The following is a 21,969-nucleotide window of genomic DNA, read 5'->3' as shown; positions in this document are numbered from 1 at the left end:
CTCGTGTAAAGAGAAAATATCATTTCCTAACACTCCTGTCTGTAGGATTCCATTTCTTAGGGGAATGATTGGGTATATGTGTGGCAGTCATGCAGCAGAGCACAGAAAATGGCCTTGAATGCTGAATCCACTGGCTTCTGCAGAGTTATTTATTTAAAGTATTTTTATCCCATTCCTCAACCAAAAAAGTTCCCGAGTGTCTTTCATCCAATCAGTAAATCATAACAGTCTCTGCCCACAGGCTTACAATCTAAAAAGTCATGACGCACAAGGAGAAAGGGATAGGTAGGGAAGAGGAAAAAATTAAGTCGTCTTTCAGCAGGGGTGGTGGAATGGCTCTGCTTCTCTTCGCATCTCCCTACATACAGCCTGCTGGAATGGCTGCTGGGGATGATGGCTAAGGGAGGAGAAGCCTTCACGGGGGAGGTCTTTCTCATTATGGGGATCTCAACTTTCATTAGAATAAGAACAAGCTTTGTGGTCCTCACAGTTTTGGAGCACATGTGATAATGAGGACAGAAGTCGTATTTATTCATTGGGTACAGCTTTTTGGCCTTTCAAGCTCTAGCGTTTCTGCGATGTTCCTGCTGGGCCCAACCCATCCCTAACAGCCGTACCTTCTCTGCAGAACAAAGAACCATACAAAAGAACTTTGGGCACTTGCCACTTTATTGTAGAAAAAAAAATCCAGCAAACCTGTCAATGGAACAGACTAAAAGCTGCTTCCTTCCTTCCCAGAACAATATGAATCATTATTACTATTATTATAACATAGACAGCAATCACTCTTGGCGATGACAGCCAAATATTAGGCTTCAACATGCATGGAGAACAGCCTTGGCTGTCTCACAAAAGACGAGGAGAAGGAAGCTCCAAAGGAGGTAGGGAATGGCCCTGGGTCATGGTCACAAAGAGCATGCCCTTGCCATCCCTAACAAAGCAGAACAAGGGATTCAAGTTTTACATAAATCTGTAAGTGCAACTAGAGCAGGGACGGGCAACGTTTATCCCTCCACATGTCTTGGCCTACCACTCCCATCATCCCTCACCATTGGCTGTGCTAGCTAGGGCTGATGGGAGATGGAGGCCAAAGCATCTGGGAGCCACAAGTTGCCCACCCCTCAGCTTCAGAGATGTCCATATAGTACAGCAACCTGCAAGTGCTCCCATTCACCTAACATGGGGTTGCATGGATTTCTGGGTGATACAGAAGTGATCTGGGAGAGTCATGGTTTCAGGAGCTAATATAATGTGAGATTTCATCATTTACTAATGTTTTACAAAGCTTGTTTTTTTGGCTAGGGCTCATGGGGAGTTCACAACTGGGGAAGGCAATGGCAAACCACCCCGCTATAGTCTGCCATGAAAACGCCAGCATAAGCAGAGTCCATCTAGGGGTCAGTAATGACCCGGTGCTTGCACAGGAGGAGGAACCTTTCCTTTCCATGGGGAGTTATAAGCCAAAACGTCTGGAGAGTCACAAGCTGCCCACCCCTAGGATATAGGCAGTGAGGGCTGGTGGGTCCAATGTCAGCGGGGTGGTGAATCTGCTCCAGGTTTCAGTCAGAACCAGTCAGAACTCTAAAGGAGCTATTCAAGATGTGGAGCACCTTGGATAGATCCTTTAGCGTTCTGACTGAAACCCAGAGCAGAATGCACTGCCCCCACTGACATCGGAGCCACCAGCCCTCACTGGATATAGGAACAGGAAAGGAGTTGGATCCAGACTTAACCATACTTCGAGTAGAACCACTGAAATCCATGAGGCTTAATTAGTCATAAGTCCCATTGATTTCAATGGGTCTATTTGAATTAAGACTACATCTGGAGACAACCTGTGATTTGCTATGTTTAAAGCGGATTCATAACCCTTCATAACACATGAACTCGGTCCAATAAATTCATACCAGGCTGAGAAGCCATTCTAATTAGTGACGGTTTTCCTTCTTTACAGATCAATTTCACCAATGGAACTACTGCAATATTGTTCTATGTACAATCCTACATGTATATACATTCTGACTCTAACTCTTCTGGCAAATCTCTCACATTTCCAGATGCATGAGAAAACAGAATTTGATACCCTGGCAATTCCAGCTTACATTAAAAAAAAAAAAAAAAGAGCCTAGCCTTTATGTATCTAGAAAGAGAAGCTTGAAAATCTTTCTGCAGTATCTTTGAAGAAACAAGGAACTGCCAAAGGTAGGAGGATTGGGACATCCGGAGAGCCAGTGTGGTGTAGTGGCAAGAGTGCTGGACTGGGAGCCGGGAGATCCAGGTTCAGCTGCTCCCCACTCAGCCATGGAAGCTCACTGGGTGACTTTGGGCCAGTCGCAGACTCTCAGCCCAACCTACCTCACAGGGTTGTTGTTGTGAGGATAAAATGGAGAGGAGGAGGATTATGTATGCCACCTTGAGTTCCTTGGAGGAAAAAAGGCGGGATATAAACGTAATAAATAAATAAAATAAATAATCCATGGTTTATGGGAATTGTTCTCCCTCACCTGCCCCAGAGCACTGCAACCTATCTTCCCTTTGCCTCCAGAACTATCCCTTCTTCTAGTCATTGACAAACAGTTTCAAATACATTTCTTAGGAACCCCCCTGTGCCACACCTTGACCACAATTCAATTTTGTACAAAACAAGGAAGCAATCGCAAATATGCCTAAGCTGCAGACTTCTGTCGGATTGTCCAATTTCCCCCTTCATTTCATTCCTTCATTTCACTTCCTCATTACACAATTTCTGTTTGAGGGAAAGGGGGGTGCAACAGAACATGCACCACTTTTGTCATGGAGGCCTGATGCTCAGTGGGAGGGAACGTACTTCTCTAGCTTACTACATCATTGGCTCCATTTGTTTATGTACTTTTTTTTTATCCCGCCCTTTCTCCAAGGAGCTCAGAACAACAAAGTACATGGTCTACTCTCCCACCATTTTATACTCACAAAACCCCTGAGGGATAGGTTAGTCTGAGACAGGACCAGCCCAAGACATTTTGCTGCCTGAGATGAAGGACAAGATGGTGCCCCTACCATCCATGCACAAAAGCCAACAGGACAGGAAGTTCAATCATTCGTTGACGCTGGCAATAGGACAACATCCTCCACCACACCTGAAGGCAGAAAGCTAGCTTAGGGGGCACAGGGCAGGCCGTGTGGCCCACAGCTCTCTCCTCCATCACCTTGCTCTCAGGATCTGCAGCCTGAGGTGACTGCCTCACTCTGCCTAATGGTAGGGCCAGCCCTGGTTTGAGAGCCAATGACTGGCCCAAGTTCACCCTATGAGTCTCATGGCTGTGCAGGGATTTGAACCTTAATTTCCTTGGTCCAAGTCCAGTGCTCTATCTACCAGATAATCACTGGCTCTAATGAAGGAGTTTGCTGACCCTCCATAGAACAGAGATCTTCCCCCATATGGATTAACCATTCTCCTTAAAAAAAAGGGCTGGGTGCAGAAGGCCTGGCCAGAATTACAGAACTCCTTCCTTCAGAGCTTGGAAGCCTCCAGCTGGAGTCAAACCCAAGCGAGCTACATGGTGTGGGGGACAGCTTGCTGCCCCTCCTCAAACCATAGCATTCATCAAAGGTACAACATACAGAAATCTTCTTCCAGGGGAGCTGGAAGAAATTCATGGCATGGGGAACTGAGGGCAGGCCTACAGGGAAGGAAGAAGGAGAGGTCCATAGAAGAAGGATGGCAGGCAGGCAGGAGGCAGGGGAGTCATATGAAAAACAATCAGGACCAAAAGACATGGAAGAACAATCCTGCCAGGGCAAACAGAACCAGGCTATATTGGCAGGGGGCTCCCGGGGCACCACTGCACAGGTTGTTCTTGATGTTGACGTTGCGGCCTGCAGCAAAGAGTGCAATAGCTCCCATGTCACACAAGTTCTTGGTGGCGCATCCTGTGAAGGCCAACTGTTCATCCTTGAATTCCTCTGTGGGATGGGGGGAGAAAAGCATTAGCTAATTTGAATGAACAAAGCCATCTTCATACCTCCTCCTCAGACAAGTAAAGGCAATGGTTCCCTTCCATCGTGTTTTCCCAAATGTACTAGTAGGGATGTGCATCTGCTTCGGACAAAGCCTGAATCCTGAAGTGATGCAGGCTGCCTTGGAGCAGTTACAGTTTCACCTGAGGTGAAACAGGGCTTCCCCAAAGCACCTCAAAGCAAATCAGGTTGCTTCTGAAACCTCAGGTCCACCTTGAGAGATCTGAGGGTTCAAACAGAATCAGACCATCTCAGACTGTGTCTTTAAAATTGTTACATTCCACCACCACCCCAAGCTCTCCATAAAAGGAAAGTGGTAGGAGGGAGAGGAGGGGCATGTAGCTCTGTGACTGACAGCTCAAGCCTCCAACCGGGCAATAACTTTACAAGATCTTTCCTGTTTACTTCCAATCATGGGGTGGGGGGGTTGTGGGGGGGAGGGCAGGTAGGAGGAACTTATCAGTTGATAGTTGATGTCATTGGAGCAGAAAACAAAAACAAAGTTGCAAAATATTTTTGGTTCATCATAACTCCCTAGCCCCTGCACTTATCCTTCTGAAATTTGTCAGGTTATTTACCTGGGAGAACCTCTAAGATATAAATCATTTTCATACAAATCACCCCCCAAAAAAAATAGGGGGGGAACCATTTTACACACACACACACACACACCTACCTTAAAGATTCCCCTTCCACACAAAAAAGTGAACCTATGTGTCTGAAATTTGCCAGGCTTAATCCCCTCAGAAGGAGCAACTAAGCCTTCAAATTTCATCCAATTCTGCTATGAAATTTGAAAATATAACTGTACCCTTTTATAAACAGACACTCAAAGACATACATTATAAAGGCACCTAGAAACCCCTGCACCTATTTGTCTAAAATTTGTCAGGCTTCATCAAGAAGGGCTACTATGCCTGAAAATTCCATCTAATTATGTCAAAAAGTTTAAAATGTTATAGCCAATTCGTTCATTTCTCCCATGTAAGTAAATGGGGAAACATACGAAACCTTGGATTTTCCAAAGTAAGGTTCTGATTTGGGCGCAAAGCAAAGTGGTTTAGGCTGAATTGACCCTCTTTCCGAAGCACTGAAGTTGGGTCTGAATCAAATGTTGTCTTCAATGCACACCCCTAGTTACTAACAAACATCTGTATATCACACAGGAGCCTGTTGAAAAGGATGTTCTGCCCTGCCCCGACTCCCTCCTTCAGATCTCTTACTTATCACACACCCAGGAAATATATTTGTGGGGAGGGGTTTTCCATAACGGGAGGACAGAGTCATATCTTTACCAGATGTAAAGGAGGAGGACAGAGTCACATACTGTTAAGACATGAGCAGAAAAAAATCCACGGGTAAAGTTTTCCCCACTGCAGTATGAGATACATGGGCCAAAAATTCCCACTCTAAAGTACAGGAACTCTGTCCATCTTTGAATCCAATCACATGCACACGGCGTTCAGAGCTGACCTATCTGTGAAGTAACATGAAGTAGCAGTTGATGCGAGGGGGGGTCTCCATTTCCCCCCAATCCCAAATTGGTTAGTGGTTTCCTGGCTGTTTGTGCAGTTTTTTCTCCATTCTGAAAGGTTGAAGAGCCTCCCCTAAAGCTTACTTACTGGGAGTAAGAGGCTTAAGCTAAAATATGCTGGTATTTCTGGCCCCACCCCTTTTGCTTTTGGCCCTCCCCGCGACTGGAATGCAGCCCCTGAGACCTTCTCCAAAATGCAATTTGGCCCTTGGGCTGAAAGAGTTGTGCACCCCTGAGCTAGCCCCACCCCTCCTGCTACCCCACCTACCTTTCGTCGCAGTGGTAGCAAAGTGGATGCAGTGCGTCAGGCGCCCAGTGCAGGCCACCTCCGTCTTGTTCAGACACACATCAGTGCCATGGGCAAAGCATGAGTTGCAACGAACCCCATTAGGATCCTGAGATGCTTTTTGTACTGTGGATGGAGAAGGCAAAAAGGAAGAGCTGGTTCTCTGCAACCAAAGACGGCCCACTGACAGGGTCAAAGATGGTGGGGCCCTGCCTGTAGCTTCCAACCTCCCTTCTCGATCTTCCCCAGTCCCCCAAACAGCCCAGACCTTAAGAATGTTGTGTGCCAGTGGCAGACGCCACCCAGCATGTTCCTTTTTCTCCCTTCTTCCTCTTCGTGTCGCTGTCAGGGGGAATGTTCTGAGCGTATGAAATTAGCGCTGTGTCGAAAATTTCTCCCACATGCTTTTCAACCATTCTCATTCAATTTGAGAGGAGAGAAATTGCTTCCGAAAAGAATTCAATGGTGAAGAAATTTCGGAGAAATTCTCATGGGTTGGGTTTGGGTTTCTTGGGCTTTCCTCACTTAGAAGGTGGCCAAGGAGTGAGCACAAGGGTCCTGTTTTTCATTGCACAAACATCTCTCTGGCTGCCTGTAGCCTCCTCAGCTTCCCACAATTCAGTTAAGGCCCAGTTTAAGGCACCATGAGGTAATTCCTCCCATAGGGCTTTTTCAGATCAGGATGTGCAGGCAGCCTGGGAGGCTAGCTGTGATATGCTGAAAGCACCACATAAATGAATTATAAAGCATCCAGAATGAGGCAGAACAATGGAAGCCTCTTTCATGGGGGGAGAAAACTTTCAGGAAATTGGAGGACAGATTTTGGCAGAGCATTAACTCCACCTCATTCCTGGAGCCAGACACAACACTGCCCCCACCTGCGTTGTGGTACAGGCAAACTGGGAACCAGCCTGCCAAGACAGTTGATGCTGTTGCAGCACAAAAAAACCCAAAACCTTCAGGAAAAAAAAGAAAGAAGTTGTGCTACAAGCCCTGCCAATGAGGAGCCCTAGCTGGGAGAAACTGTCGAGAATTTCTCCTCCCCCTGGAGAAATGTGGTGAAATTGTCTACCATATTTCTCTGCCCACAAGCCAGGTGGAGAATTTTGAGAGGCCATTTGCACACAGCTCTATATGCAATAGCTTCTTATACTCAAAAATGTTCCCCTTGGGTGCTAACACCGTGTGTGTGTGTGTGTGTATGTGTGTGTGTGTGTTTCTGAATGGGCATTGCTATTTGTTGGGGAAATGGCTTTCATGCCAGGTGACATGTGCAGCACTCTCGCAAAAGATGGGAAAACTCAGGCATGCTCCCTGGCTGACAGCTAGATACTAAGATCCATTTGGCTGCCTCTTCCTTTCCTAAAAGTTGATGGCTGCCGGGCTGCCATGGAACCAGCCCCAAGGCAATCATACAGTAAAGCAAGGGTCCCCGACCTTTGTGCCCCCATGGACACATTTGGGAATTTGAGCAACTGCTGTGGGCACCACCACAAAATGGCTCCCACAGAGGATGTGGGTAGCCACATAATGGTTGCCGCGGGGGCCTGGCTAGTCAAAACTTAGCTAAAGAGGTGGGAGGGAGAGACGCAAGGAGGCTGGAAGGCAGGGAGAAGCCGCAAAACCAAGGGGAGAGAAAGAGCAGGGCTATTGGCTAGAAAGGGAGAGAAAACAGCCTGAAGAGTAACATGACCCTTGAAAAGTTACACATTAGAACTTTGTATTCTGGGCTAGAGTTAGGCTCCACCCCTTGGACTCTCCTTTCCTTTGCTCTGCTTTTCAGTTTCAGTTGTGTTCTCTACCCAGCCAGCACTGAATTTTTCTTTGCCTGCAGTAAGAAGTAAGGGTTGGTTTATTCTGCGGTTATTACAATGAGTACAGCAGGACTGGGTGCTTATTGCTAAAGAGTGAAAGCCATGGAGACGTTCAATGAGTCACAAGCGTTTAGCAAATTTGGTTTTTCTTGCATTTGCAAAGGAAGGACAGCTAGCCTTAATTTTGATACATTTCTACATTACTTTAATTCTAAGAAAAACCAAGCACTGCAGCTGTTCTAAAATATGGTTTTTACATGCTATGCACTTTTTTCTCTCTGAAAAGGTGTATCGCGAACCTACCATTCAGAAAGCTTTCTCGCATGTCTATCAATCCTGGGACTCAAGGCCGCCTTGAGTCCCAGTATTGGGGAAAAGGCGGGAGATAAATATAATAATAATAATAATAATAATAATAATCAAGCATATCTATATGCTTCCGAAAGGAAGTCTATTATGCAGTAAATATTTTACAAAGGACTCGTTCTCATTGACTTCAACAAGAAAGTTATGCATCTTGTTCTCACCACCACTCTCTAAATGTTTGACTATGGTTGCGTAGTAATGTGCTCTTCCTCTGTTTCCAAACCTTGGGGCGGGGGGGGGGATTGTTGTTGTCGTGATACAAGATTAAAACTGATTTTTTGAGAAAACACGCTCCACACGAGTTTTTAACTTCTTAGAGCATGAACTATTGTGTTTGTTTTACACCTTTTGGTATCCCCTTGTTCTCTTATCCTTAACATTCTTGTTTCTTATGAAACAAAAAATATGCCAGTCATTTAATTCCTAGTGTTCATACTAAATGTTCTGTTTACTTGACCTTTACACAGCCCATTATGTAAGTTAACAAACTCTCTGCATGGAGGAAGAAGGAGGAAGAAGGTCACTGCCTTTCCCTCCTCCTGGCCTGGTCCTCACATCCTCTCCACCAGTGAGTGGGGGGGGGAGTATTGGCCATGTACGTCCCCCCCCATGCCCCACCTAGAAATGTGACTGCCCACCACACAGCACGCAGTGTGTGTGTGTGTGTGTGTGTGTGGAGAGAGAGAGAGGGGAGGGGTGTCTATATGTATGAGTCAGTGAGTGACTGGCATGTGTGTGCATTTTTGGTGCTTATGTTGTGGGCTTTCAATTCATGGAGCGGGGTAGAGCCCTTCATATTCTTAAAAATCAGTTTATGGGATGGGGGCCCTTGTATATTTTAAAATTCAATTTATGGTGGTGTGGTTCCTTGCAAAAAACATTAAAATGAATGTATGGATTGGGGGTCCTTATATATATTTTGAAAATCAATTTCTGGTGCTGCGGGCCCTTGCATATATTTTTAAATCAATTTCTGGTGCCGGTGAGGCGTTTCATCTTTTCCAAATTCAATAATCCATAGTGCTGTAATAATGCCTTGATAGAGCCAACCAGAAAATCAGAAAACATGTGCAAGCTTTTGAGATTTCCAGATCTTTTCATCAGACAAGATGTTAAAAGGCAGGTTTGGTAGGGAGGGGGAAAAATGACTAGATTAGGAAGTCACAGGCTGTGTTTCCACACTAGTAGAAGGGTGAAGCAAAAGAAGGAAAACCGGAGTTTTCATGGAATTGGCATGGCTCCACGCAGGGCTCCACGAAGGACTGCACCACACCATTACAAGTCGCTGACAGAAACATACTTCCAGGTGGGGTGGGGGGATTGGAAGCGAACATCATCAGACTGGCAGGGGATGCTCAACCAATAAGAGAGGCTTCCCCCTCCCCTCCCCTTAATGACCATCTAGGGAACAAGCCTCAATGACCACAACAGGAGTTACTTCTGAGTAGACTTCCTGGACCAATACCCCATTCTGCCCTTCTTTTTTTTTCCTTTCCCTCTAAATACCAGGCTACCACATTAGCAGGCACCCTTGAATAAATGCATGATAACGCAAATGCATGATAGTGCTATCACACGACAGCGCAAATGCATGTTAGCGCTATTTCATGATAGAGTGATAGCGAGATACTGACATAGAGGGAATGCATATTGATGGAAGATCTGTGCAATGGTGTTATAGTGAGATCGCGCCTCAGCGTGTAATACGAAAGCTGAGCTATGAAGCTTGCGAAATGGGACCGAAGGACACAAAGGAATATTAGCTGTGGATCCTCCCCACGTGTAGTTCTGGGGAAGCGACCTGAGATAAACCTGTTTTTTCAGGCTGTAGTGGGAGTACTTGCTTGGCCGCAGTAGGGTGCTTATACGCAGTAGTGATCTAGCGCTTATTTTCAATGTTTTTTAAAAAGTTGGTCCCTCAGCATCCTGCTCCAAAATGGGATTGAAATTTCCAGAAAACAGGGAGGGAAAGGGTTGGGTCAGTGAGGTCACACGCAGGTGAGCTACACGCCCCCATGGGCAGGTCTATGATACTGACGGAAGTGCAGATGATGGAACACACCCCAACAGGATCATAACCAAGCTGAAGTAAAGAGGAAACATTGGACTATAACCAGTCTCAGAAGAACCTGTTTTTCCATGATAAACTCCAGGACGCCTGCTGGATGGCCCCGACGTCATGTAAATCGTGCGACCTCCACATGCAACCAGGTTGGAGGAAATCGCTGGTGGAAAAACATCCACAGTGTCTGCAACTTCAGGACAGTCCCAAAGTGCAGCGTCGGAGGAGGAGTTCCAGCTCTTCCAACTACTTGGGAATGCTACCGAAGTTGGCTTCATTTTCTTTTATTATTTAGAGCAATATATGTAATTACCCCTTCATGGATCACTGCCTTGTTGTGGCGAAGGGGCTTGCGTAACTCAGTGAAGCCATAAGCTATGCCGTGCAGGGCCACCCAAGACGGACAGGTCATGGCAGAGAGTTCTAACAAAATGTGGTCCATTGGAGAAGGAAATTGCAACCCACCCCAGTATTCCTGCCAAGAAAACCCCATGGAACATATCACAAGGCTAAAATATATGATGCCAGAAGATGAGCCCCTCAGGTCGGAAGGTGTCCAATATACTACTGGGGAAGAGCAGAGAGAATGTCCAAGTAGCGCCAGAAAGAGTGAAGCGCCTGGGACAAAGCAAAAAGGACACTCAGCTGTGGATGTGTCTGGTGGTGAAAAGAAAATCCGATGCTGTAAAGAACAATATTGTTTAGGAACCTGGAATGTAAGATCAATGAATCAAGGTAAGCTGGAGGTGGTCAAACATGAGATGGCAAGACTGAACATCGACATCTTGGGAATCAGTGAACTAAAATGGACAAGCACTGGCAAATTTAATTCAGGTGACCATCATATCTACTACTGTGGGCAAGAATCCCTTAGAAGAAATGGAGTAGCACCCATAGTCAATAAAAGGGTGGGAAAAGCAGTACTGGGGTACAATCTCAAAAATGATAGAATGATCTCAGTATGGATCCAAGGCAAACCATTCAACATCACAGTAATTCAAGTCTATGCCCCAACCACTGAGGCCGAAGAAGCTGAGGTTGATCGGTTCTATGAAGACCTACAACACCTTCTAGAACTAACACCAAAAAAAGATGCCCTTTTCATCATAGGGGATTGGAATGCTAAAGTAGGAAGTCAAGAAATCACCGGGATAAGAGGCAAGCATGGCCTTGGTGTACAAAAGGAAGCAGGACAAAGGCTAATAGAGGTTTGCCAAGAGAACACGCTGATCATAACAAACACTCTTTTCCAACAGCACAAGAGGCGACTCTACACATGGACATCACCAGATGGTCAATATCGAAATCAGATTGATTATGTCCTTTGCAGCCAAAGATGGAGAAGCTCTATACAGCCAGTAAAAACAAGACCTGGAGCTGACTGTGGCTCAGATCATGAGCTTCTTATCGCAAAATTTCGGCTTAAATTGAAGAACGTAGGGAAAACCACTAAACCATTCAGGTATGACCTAAATCATATCCCTTATGAATATACAGTGGAGGTGAGGAATAGATTTCAGGGATTAGACCTGATAGACAGAGTGCCTGAGGAACTATGGACGGAGGTCCGTAACATTGTTCAAGAGGCAGCAACTCAATCCCAAAGAAAAAGAAATGCAAGAAAGCCAAGTGGCTGTCTGATGAGGCTTTACAAGTAGCTGAGGAAAGAAGGGAAGCGAAAAGCAAGGGAGAAAGGGGAACATATACCCAACTGAATGCAGAGTTCCAGAGAATAGCAAGGAGAGACAAGAAGGCCTTCTTAAATGAACAATGCAAAGAAATCGAGGAAAACTATAGAGTGGGAAATCAAGATTCCCACTCTTTCTCAAGATCAAGAAATCCAGATTTCTTGATCTTTTCAAGAAAATCAGAGATATCAAGGGAACGTTTTGTGCAAAGACGGGCATGATAAAGGACAAAGAAGGCAGGGACCTAACAGAAGCAGATGAGATTAAGAAGAGGTGGAAAGAATACACAGAAGAACTATATAGGGAAGATCTTAATGTCCCTGATAGCCATGATAGTGCGCTCACTGAACTTGAGCCGGACATCCTAGAGAGTGAAGTCGTGGGCCTTAGGAAGCATTACTAACAACAAAGCTAGCAGAGATGACAGTATTCCAGCTGAGCTATTTAAAATCCTAAAAGATGATGCTGTTAAAGTGCTGTACGCAATATGCCAACACATTTGGAACACTCAACAGTGGCTACAAGACTGGAAAAGGTCAGTTTACATTCCAATTCCAAAGAAGGGCAATGCCAAAGAGTGGTCAAACTCATTTCACATGCCAGAAAGGTTATGCTCAAAATCTTACAAGCTAGGCTTCAGCAGCATGTGAACCGAGAACTACCGGAAGTACAAGCTGGGTTTCAAAGAGACAGAGGAACTAGAGATCAAATCACCAACATTCACTGGATCATGGAGAAAGCAAGAGAATTCCAGAAAAATGTCTATTTCTGCTTCATTGACTATGCTAAAGCCTTTGATTGTGTGGATCACAAGAAACTGTGGCAAATTCTTAAAGAGATGGGAGCACCAGACCACCTTACCTGTCTCCTGAGAAACCTGTACGAGGGTCAAGAAGCAACAGTAAGAACCGGACATGGAACAACCGATTGGTTCAAAATTGGGAAAGGAGTACGACAAGGCTGTATATTGTCACCCTGCTTATTTAACTTATATGCAAGTTAAGCATATATACTCCATACAATATGGAGTATGGGAGTTGTAGTCCAACAGAGTACATCATGAGAAACGCCAGGTTGGATGAATCACAGGTTGGAATTAAGATTGCCGGGAGAATTATCAACAACCTCCGATATGCAGACGATACTACCCTAATGGCAGAAAGCGAAGAGGATCTAAAGAGCCTCTTGTTGAGGGTGAAAGTGGAGAGTGCAAAAGCTGGTTTGAAACTCAACATTAAAAAAACGAAGATCATGGCATCTGGCCCCATCACTTCTTGGCATATAGAAGGGGAAGAAATGGAAGCAGTGACAGATTTTATTTTCTTGGGCTCCAAGATCACTGCAGACGGTGACTGTAGCCATGAAATTAAAAGACGCTTGCTCCTTGGGAGGAAAGCTATGGCGAACCTAGACAGCATTGTAAGAAGCAGAGATATCACCTTGCCGACAAAGGTTCGTATAATCAAAGCTGTGGTTTTCCCAGTAGTAATGTATGGCTGTGAGAGCTGGACTATAAGGAAGGCTGAGCACTGAAGAATTGATGCCTTCGAACTGTGGTGCTGGAGAAGACCCTTATGAGTCCCCTGGACTGCAAGGAGGTCAAATCATTCAATCCTAAAGGAAATCACCCCTGACTGCTCATTGGAAGGACAGATACTGAAGCTGAAGCTCGAATATTTTGGCCACCTAATGCGAAGAGAAAACTCTCTGCAAAAGACCCTGATGCTGGGAAAGACTGAAGGCAAAAGGAGAAGGGGACGGCAGAGGATGAGATGGCTAGATAGCATCACCAATGCAATGAATATGAACTTGAGCACACTCCGGGAGAGAGCAAAGGACAGGAAGGCCTGGCGTGCTATGGTCCATGGGGTCACGAAGAGTCAGACACGACTTAACAACTGAACAACAACAACAACAACAACAATATAATTATCTCCTGCTTGAGTTGTTAATCTAAAAACTGCCTGATTTCTCTCTGTAGTCCACCACTCGAAGGAGCTTGTGTGTTTCAACCGGAATAGAAAACGCTTATGATGATATTTCCCAAAATGGAGGGTACGACATTTCCCCCTCCTCCTTCCCAGCACACCTAGGGGCAGCTCCAGGTCATACACATAACCATGACCATTACTTGACCTGCTGAGCCTAATTTGAATCCCTGCAGACTACTCTTCCCACATTCCACCTTTGGGGCTAGTCTGAACTTGCAGAAAATGTGACTTCACCATCTAGTCAGTGCATCTTCCCCTGTTCCCACCCACACCCGGGCCAACCTGCCTCTTACATCTTGCCTGATGAAGAGATCTGGAGATCTCGAAAGCTTGCACATGTTTTTCTAATCTTTTTGTTGGCTTGAAAAAGGTATCACAACAATGAGGATCTTGGAATTTTGCTTATGATCAACACGACGACCTTCGCTATTTTTGATGAACTTTTTCAAAGCCATTGCTGATGTCTTTAAAAGGGGCGTGTCTCAGTAGCCAAATTTCATGTATTTACAAAGCCTGCTCCTTAGAGGTGAAATTTCATGTTTTCCACAGCTGCTATGCCATTGATTCTCACTTCCATTCTGCCGTAGAGCACTCTATGCTGCAGGGATAGCCAACTTTTATGCTCCTCTGCCTTTGTTTCTCCAGCACAATGGTGACCCCTTGACTCTGACTCTGCCAGTGACCTGCCTTCTGCCTACCCAGCCACCAGCTGCCACTGCCTGCAACAGTGCCTGCTTTCAGCATTTTTGTAAACGTCTCATGTCTGACATCCTCAAAATGGTTTAGAGAAGTAAACACTGCTACCCCTTGTAGCATTCTGCATTTCAAGGGCTTGTGGCCCACTGGTGGTTCCGGTTCTTCTGATTAAGACTCTGTTTGTAGGCTTCCAAGAAGCATTTGGTTGGCCACTGTGGGAACAGAGTGCTGGACTGGATAGACCTTTGGTCTGATCCAGCGTGGCTTTCCTTCTCTTCATACCACACGCAACCTTAGATAGGTCCACATCCCACCCAAAATGAGTCAGAGATATTCACATAGAACAGAGGGTGGGCCTTCCAGAAGTCATAGAATCATAGAATAGTAGGGTTGGAAGGGGCCTACAAGGCCATCGAGTGCAACCCCCTGCTCAATGTAGGATAGTCGTTGGATTGCAACTCCTATCAGCCCCAGCCAGCATGGTCAATTTTGATGGAGTATGGGAGTTGTAGTCCAACAATATCTAGAGGACTACTGGTTCCCCGCCCCTACTGTAGAAGGAGCCTGTTGTACTGGAACCCTGCTCTAAGGTATAGTTAGGATAAAGATTAATCCAGCCCTGTATGGAAGCCCACTCCAACTCCTTTTACATGAGACAATCACAGTTCCATACCCATAATTTCCTTGGTGTTGCAGCGGTCAGCACGACAGCAGCTAGAGTTCCAGCGCATGCGAAATTCCCCCGCCACCAGCCCATAGAACTGGTTGCAGAGGCGATCATCTGAATTGCACTTCTTCTCATAAATGGGGTTTTCTATGTCCTGGTCCCCTGGTAACGGAAGAGACTGTTAGATTGGGAAGCAAGCCCCTAAACCATGGGTTTCCATGTGCAGATAGAGAAAGACCCAGCCCCTCACTTTCACTGCTATAGCAACTGCACAAGGGAAATGACTTTGACGCCCCAAGGATGTTCAGAGAGATATTGACTACAGTGGTGAATCATCATTGACTACAGTGGTGAATCAACATTCTCTCCGTTTCCAGTGTTCAGGCTACGCGTGTCGTTGCTTATGTAGCCAAAATTATACCATCCATGCATAAGAGGGAGGCATATGAGGAACCTCAAAGCTTGGAGGGACCTCAGGGTTTGCTGCTGTATAACACATCTTTAGGGGATGGAATCCTAAGGGGAGTGGGGAGACTCAAAAGCAGCCCAGTGGACACAGAATGCTGACTGGCTGTTGGGGGACAAATGGAAAACCACAGGGAGGGGGAATGGGAAGAGAGTGGCTGGAATCCTGCACAAAAGCACTCCTCATGGTAACTTTTGTTGCAGGTCCCCTTTGTCAGCATATTAAAAACCAGGGAGAGACTTACTGAAACAACCTTGAACAGTGTATAGCCCTCAATGGCCTGTTAGGCTCAGAGGAAGTCACATCACTAGTTTACCTGTGTCCTCATCCCGGGCAATGGTGATGCAGCTGTTGACCGTGGAGCTGCATTTTTGCTGGTCTGTGCTACAGTTATAACTTGCAGTGCTGGTGCAGTTGTGGCAGAAGATGGCATCACCTGTGGATGGATGTAGAAAGGAACTTTAGCCTTCGGGACTGAGACTGGCTCAGAACTATTCCAGAATGTGCCAACTTCCATCCTGATCATAGCATGCAGGCTTGCTTCCACAAAGTGGAATTTGGGAGGTCTCAGGTCTGTCTGGATCCCTAAAACATTCCTTCCTTAAACCTCAGATGTATGGGAGATAGTTATAGAGTATACTCAATCACTGTGGAATGTGCACTTGTGGCATACTCAGAAGCATTCTTTTCTGAATGGCTTCCCAGCAACCAGAACCCAAAGTTAAGCTTTGAGCAAAGCCTTCTCACCATAGGGTTGTGGACTGTCGTCGTCGTTCCCACCCCCAAGCTGGGTTCTGCACTGCAGGATAACCTTTTCTTGCTGGACTTCTGCTTGTCGCCCAGCTGTTAAAAGCTCATGAACTCTGCCTGAAGAAATCAGTGGCATCCCTTCTTTGAGACATATGGCACACCCAAATGGATGATTGCTCAAAGGTTAGGCATGCCAATTCAGCAAACACACCCATTCCCTTGCCACTCAGAAACTCAGCCAATCCTCATGTTGAAGCATTAGTCCTTATGGCTGGACCAAGCATTAGAGAACTTGGGATAGGGACGGGAGGAAAAGCAGTGTTCAAACTTGTTGAGATTCTCAGTTTTCCACCTCGATGTTCTTTTCGCCTCATTCTCATTCCTGAACATGAGCATCTTTTTTTCCCCCAAACAGGAAAAATGCACATTTTCAAACAGGAAACATGCACATTTTTTCAAGTGCACACCCAAATGTGTAATTTCCCCCTGTTGATTAAAGTATGAAAATTCATCCGTTTTGAAAAATGCACATTTTAAAGTTTCAAAAGGATACATTTTGTGGAGGTGATTGCAAGCTCAAGAATGTGTGAGCTTTTTCTGAAAATTGTGATCATGTTCATGCTGGCGTTCAGGGTTGCGAACGGGGCATGTTCAGCTGTTTTCCAAACAGAAGCAAAATTCTCGTATACCTCTAACTTAAGATGGATGGAAAAGCCACAAAGGACAAGATTGTGGAAGGATTGCTGTGCAAAGTCCAAACAGCCTTGTCTTTCTCTTTTGTGGTACTGATGTCTTGACATCCAGTACAATACTAATCTACACAGCTACAGTATCAGTGCAGGGTACTGCTACCAGGACACTGGTTATGTGCAGACACAAAGGAGTCTAGTGGAACATTAATGAATAATGTATTACAAACACTATCCTGTTCTTGTCTACTCAGATGTCAGTCCCACTGTGGTCAATGGAACTTACTCTCAGCTACATGTATAGCATTGCAGCCCTAGCAAGCCATAAGCTTTTGTGAGCTAGAGCCTTTCTACGTGAGGCTTTTATTGTGCACTCATGATTGCTCACTCATGGTAGTTTGCGGGTCCTTTATATGACATTGTCATTCTCCAGGGCCTCTCCCATGCTTTGCTACTATTGTCGGGGGGGGGCGTCTTAATGGGAAAGTGTGGTATTTTTTCTGAATAGCCTCTATAACCCCATAGATATCTTGTATAATTGCATAATTCTGCTATACCACAGCACTACCTGGTGGCTGCATAATGGAACATATAGAAAGGCAGAGAAAGAAAAACCCTGGGGGAAAAAATGTATAAAAGAGCTGATCTTAATCCCGCAAAGCATCTCGAAGCAGAAGCCTTGGTAAAGGTACAGGTTAAAAGCTTCATGTAGAAAAACCCCTAGAGCCCACTCCTTCAGATACATAGTGTTATCCTCAGTTGGCAGAATAAACAAGGGCTGCAATGTTTGCTCCATTTTTCAGTGAGATTAATTGATTTAAAACACTTTTAGTCAACTAAAGTGTTGGTCCCAATTAACCAGGAAGCAGATTTTTAAAAACAATTGTTCAGATGCTGCACCAGCTCAAAGAAGGCCTTCTCCCTTCTCTTCTACAATGATGCCAACTATGAGACACTGGTGCATCATCTAAAAGTACGGTTCTTGCTTCACAAGTGTTGTTTTCACCCATGTGCAAATTTAAATCTCACATTAAGGGCACAACCCTATGCATGTTTAGAAAGAAGAAAGGCCTACAACTCCCAGCATGCCCCAACCTGCTGTCCTCTCGATGCGTTGGACTACACCTCCCACCAACCCTAGCCAGCAGGGCCCCTGTCATTTTGGCTAGATTTGCTAGTTTGTTTGTCTGTTTGTTTGTTTGTTTGTTTGTTCTATAACAGACTAACATGACCTTGCATCTGGAACTCATGATATGCATTGGCTCCTGAGCTTGGGAGGGAAAAGCTTTGATTCAGTGGAAAAGTCCATGGAGCCAGAGGCTGAGCCACAGCAATATTTGCGCCTGCAGAGATACAGATCTTATCAGTTCCTTCTTGCATTGACCCTGCTCCCCTTCCACAGAACCATAAGGACACCTCCAGGGGAGCAGACCAGCTTTATGTGACAGGGCAGCCGTAAAGACGTGTGATCACTGTTCACGTATAATGCAGAGGAGGGGCCTGCTCTTTACACAGTCATGGAGGCACATGATCAGTGTATGTCAGGACAGCAGACCCTGCACTGAAGGTTGTGTGGTTTAGTGCTGTGCCGGACGTGAAGGCAACAGCGCTGCAAAAGAGAAAGACAAGGTTGCTCATGGAGCTGGCCGACCATCCCCTTCCCCTTCCTTCCCATGCCGTGTTTTTATCTCTTAAGCCGTTCTCCCACCACCAAACATTCCCGTACCAGAAATGAGCCAGGCTGGGAGAAAATTGCTTAAAGCAGCCAAGTACAGCAAGGTAAGCTGGGGGTCAGGGTGTGTTTCATTCCCCTCTCCTGTGTACTCCATTTCTCATAAGCCATGTGCCACGGTGACATGTCCTCTTTTACAGAGTGCAGTCCTCTATTTGAAGGGCTAACAGAGGACTGTCCTATTTTTGAAGGCATCCTCTAGAGGCTGTTCTGTCCAATTCAGGTTTGAAAGATAACCACCAGAAGGAATATCTGGGCCTTGAGGCTGCCCATCAACAGCACCTGGACAGCAGACTGAGAAAGGCACATAGATCATCAGGTCTCCATCTGTAGTGGCGAGAGTGCTGGACTGGGAGCTGGGAGATCCGGGTTCTACTCCCCACTCAGCCACGGAAGCTCACTGGGTGACTTTGGGCCAGTCACAGACTCTCAGCCCAACCCACCTCACAGGGTTGTTGTGAGGCTAAAATGGAGAGGAGGAGGATTATGTACGCCACCTCAGGTTCCTTAGGGAGGAAAAAAGGCGAGATATAAATGTAATAAATAAATAAAATAAAGTACTGAATACATGCGGACATACTGTATTCCTATTTAAAAGGTAGCCATTCCTTCTAAATTGGCATCTATACATATGCTCTAGGATATGCACATTTTTTGCAGATCAGTGTTGTCTTTTCTCCTATTTTTTGGTGATGCATTTCCTCTTTGGGGGTGATTCAGATGTGGCCATCCTGCACACACACGCACGCACGCGCACACACGTAAATACTTGGAGGTCATCTAGTCTAGTCCTTACCTCTATGCAGGAAGTGCTAAAGCCCTACAAGTACCACCCTATTCTGCTGCATGTTTAGAGCACGGCACACGATGACACTTCTGGAAATAAGATTAAGGGCTCGATCCTATGCATGTTTAGACAGAAAAAAGTCCTGCAACTCCCAGCATTCCTCAGCCAGCAGTGCATAAGATGTTGCCCTAAGAAAAGTAATATTCCCCTTCATCTAATAAAAATACCACACTAAATGTGGCATGCAGAAGTCAGATAATAATGCTTAATGCTTATGTACCACTATAGTGTTTGAAGTGCTTCGCATCCAGTCATCCTTACCACAAAACTCTGTGACAGGGTTGCCAACCCTTTCACCGATGGTGGTTCCATACCAGGACTGGGGAACCAGGGGCCCTCCAGATGTTGCTGGACTACAACTCCCATAATCCCTGACCAATTTGGCCATGTTGTCTGGGGCCGATGGGAGTTGGAGTCCAACAACTTCCGGAAGACCACAAGGTCCACCACACTTCTGACTGACTCCTATCCCTGCAATAGCAGCCTGACGTGACAAAATTAAACAGGTGAAGCATTTCCGGTCCCTTTAGCTCCATGCCAGGATATAAACTTTGCCTAGCAAATTTCTGCATGTTAAGCTGTTATTAAAGGGACAAGAACAGGGATAGTAAAAAAAAAAATGTCAACCCTTTTTTATCTGTAGGTCTACATCATTATGCCTTTACGTAGGTAGAACTGAGGCTGAGAAACAATGGTTTGCATTACTATAATGCACAAGGCTTAATCCAGGATAATTACCATACCCAGAACCATGGAAGCAGATTAGATAGAATCTCTACTTCACCCATAAGCCTGCGTCAAAAGGACAGAAAGGGCACAAATATAATCATTCTCAACTGGTGTTGTCACCTGGCCAAAGAAAACTATCCTGGTTTGCTCTTGTATCTTGTAAGACAGGCTTGAGATGCAGGAAGGAGTGGCAGAAGCTCTTTTCATGGCAAGGAGCTAAACATGAAAACCCACTCAAGGTTGCCAGTCAAGCGGCAGTTATAAGGAAAACCTACCAGGGCCCATTTCAAAAGTTGGCAAACTCTTTTTGCAACCCTGATTCGGAGGCACCACTTAGGCATGCATTGTAAGAAATGGAACAGGGAAATCTAGAACCCACGCAGCTTGGTCATGCTTGCAGGAGGCTGAGGTCCAAGATCTTTAGGGAGGGCCAGTGGTATAGCCCCTGCTCTGCCAGGGGGTCCATCTGCCAAGATCAGTTCAGGCAGTGACTTACCTGGAGCCAGGAAAGTAAGCAGGAAGCAAAAGACCAACAGATGCATGGTGCCAGGTGGGATCACAGCTGTTCGTGGGAGCCTGAGCCCGAAATCACCTCTCCCCTGGGGAGTTATACACCTGGGCCAGGGAGGGAAGGGCTTGGGTTACTCAAGGGGCAAGGAGCAGGATTGGACAGCAAGCGTGCTTTTGTGGCGCCAGAGGCAAACCAGTCTTGGCCTTTCAAGTTGTCAACCCGCCCCTCCCATTCTTCCTCTTCAGTCCCTGAAGCTTTCTCTTTTTTCATTCCAGCCTCCAGGGCACTGCCCACAAACCATGTCACTCGTCTAAAAGCCCTAACCCGCAGCCCTCCCCTTGTCACTCTATTGCAGTCACGTAAACCCCCTTCCCTGCTCCTCCCCCCCCCCCACACACACACACAGTATTAATTGTTTTTGTGTGTTTAGTGTATTCACGTTCGGTGTATTCATCTGCGTGGGCGGGTGGCAGATGCAAACAAATATCTATCTACGTCATATGTTAAAAGCAGTGCTGTTCTCATGCCTGCCTTGTAGAATACTGTTGCATTACACCTAAGGGAAGTTTGTTTGTTTGTTTGTTTGTTTTATTAATGTCTTCTTAGGTAACTTGCTGCAATGGACTAGCTGGAAATATTTCTTTACTTTCCAAAATAAAGCCTGAAAAAATTGTGTGTGCGGTGTTTGGAATTTGCATTAGATGCAGGGCTTAAACTGGACAAGCCTGTCTTCTTAACTTTTTTAATTGTTTTAACGATTTTTAGATGTTTTAAAAATATTCATGGAGGATGGGGGGGTTCAGATTGGGAATACAGCAGTGGAGGCTGGTGGCTCCGTTCTCAGTGGGGTGGCGAACCTGCTCTGGGTTTCAGTCAGAACCAGTCAGAACTCTGAAGGAGCTATCCAAGGTGCAGATAGATCCTTTAGTGTTCTGACTGAAACCCAGAGCAGATGCACTGCCCCACTGACATCTGAGCCACCAACCTCCACTGGAATACAGCGCTGGGGGATTAAACCTTCCCAACATTAATCTCTCTCTCTCTCTCTCTCTCTCTCACACACACACACACACGCACACACACACACACACACACACAAAGCTACTAGCTGCCCCGTTCTGGAAAATGTACACACCTGGTGACAC

General features: G+C 45.8%; 1 protein-coding gene across 1 annotated transcript; it reads right to left on the bottom strand.

Annotated features, from left to right (window-relative positions):
• Positions 1-654: 654 nt before the first annotated feature.
• LOC146337709 (phospholipase A2 inhibitor gamma subunit B-like) lies at positions 655-21,004 on the bottom strand. The gene is made up of 5 exons (XM_084815165.1): positions 20,810-21,004; positions 15,883-16,002; positions 15,107-15,262; positions 5,799-5,942; positions 655-3,942 (listed from the first exon to the last, which is right to left on the bottom strand). Exons 1-5 carry the CDS (start codon positions 20,853-20,855, stop codon positions 3,740-3,742), a joined length of 669 nt encoding a protein of 222 aa, XP_084671291.1. The 5' UTR covers positions 20,856-21,004; the 3' UTR covers positions 655-3,739.
• Positions 21,005-21,969: the final 965 nt, after the last annotated feature.

The sequence above is a fragment of the Heloderma suspectum genome, chromosome 10, assembly GCF_057233095.1.
Source record: "Heloderma suspectum isolate Gila_16-S chromosome 10, 16-S_ref, whole genome shotgun sequence".
Classification (NCBI taxonomy): Eukaryota; Metazoa; Chordata; class Lepidosauria; order Squamata; family Helodermatidae; genus Heloderma; species Heloderma suspectum.
This window is presented reverse-complemented; position numbering and strand designations above follow the sequence as displayed.

Coding starts and splice junctions, on each gene's coding strand:
- LOC146337709 (XM_084815165.1), bottom strand. CDS start 20,855: ATGCATCTGTTGGTCTTTTGCTTCCTGCTTACTTTCCTGGCTCCAG. Junction 15,263..15,882: donor TGCCCGGGATGAGGACACAG/GTAAACTAGTGA, acceptor TTCCGTTACCAG/GGGACCAGGACATAGAAAAC. Junction 5,943..15,106: donor CAACACCAAGGAAATTATGG/GTATGGAACTGT, acceptor CTCCATCCACAG/TACAAAAAGCATCTCAGGAT.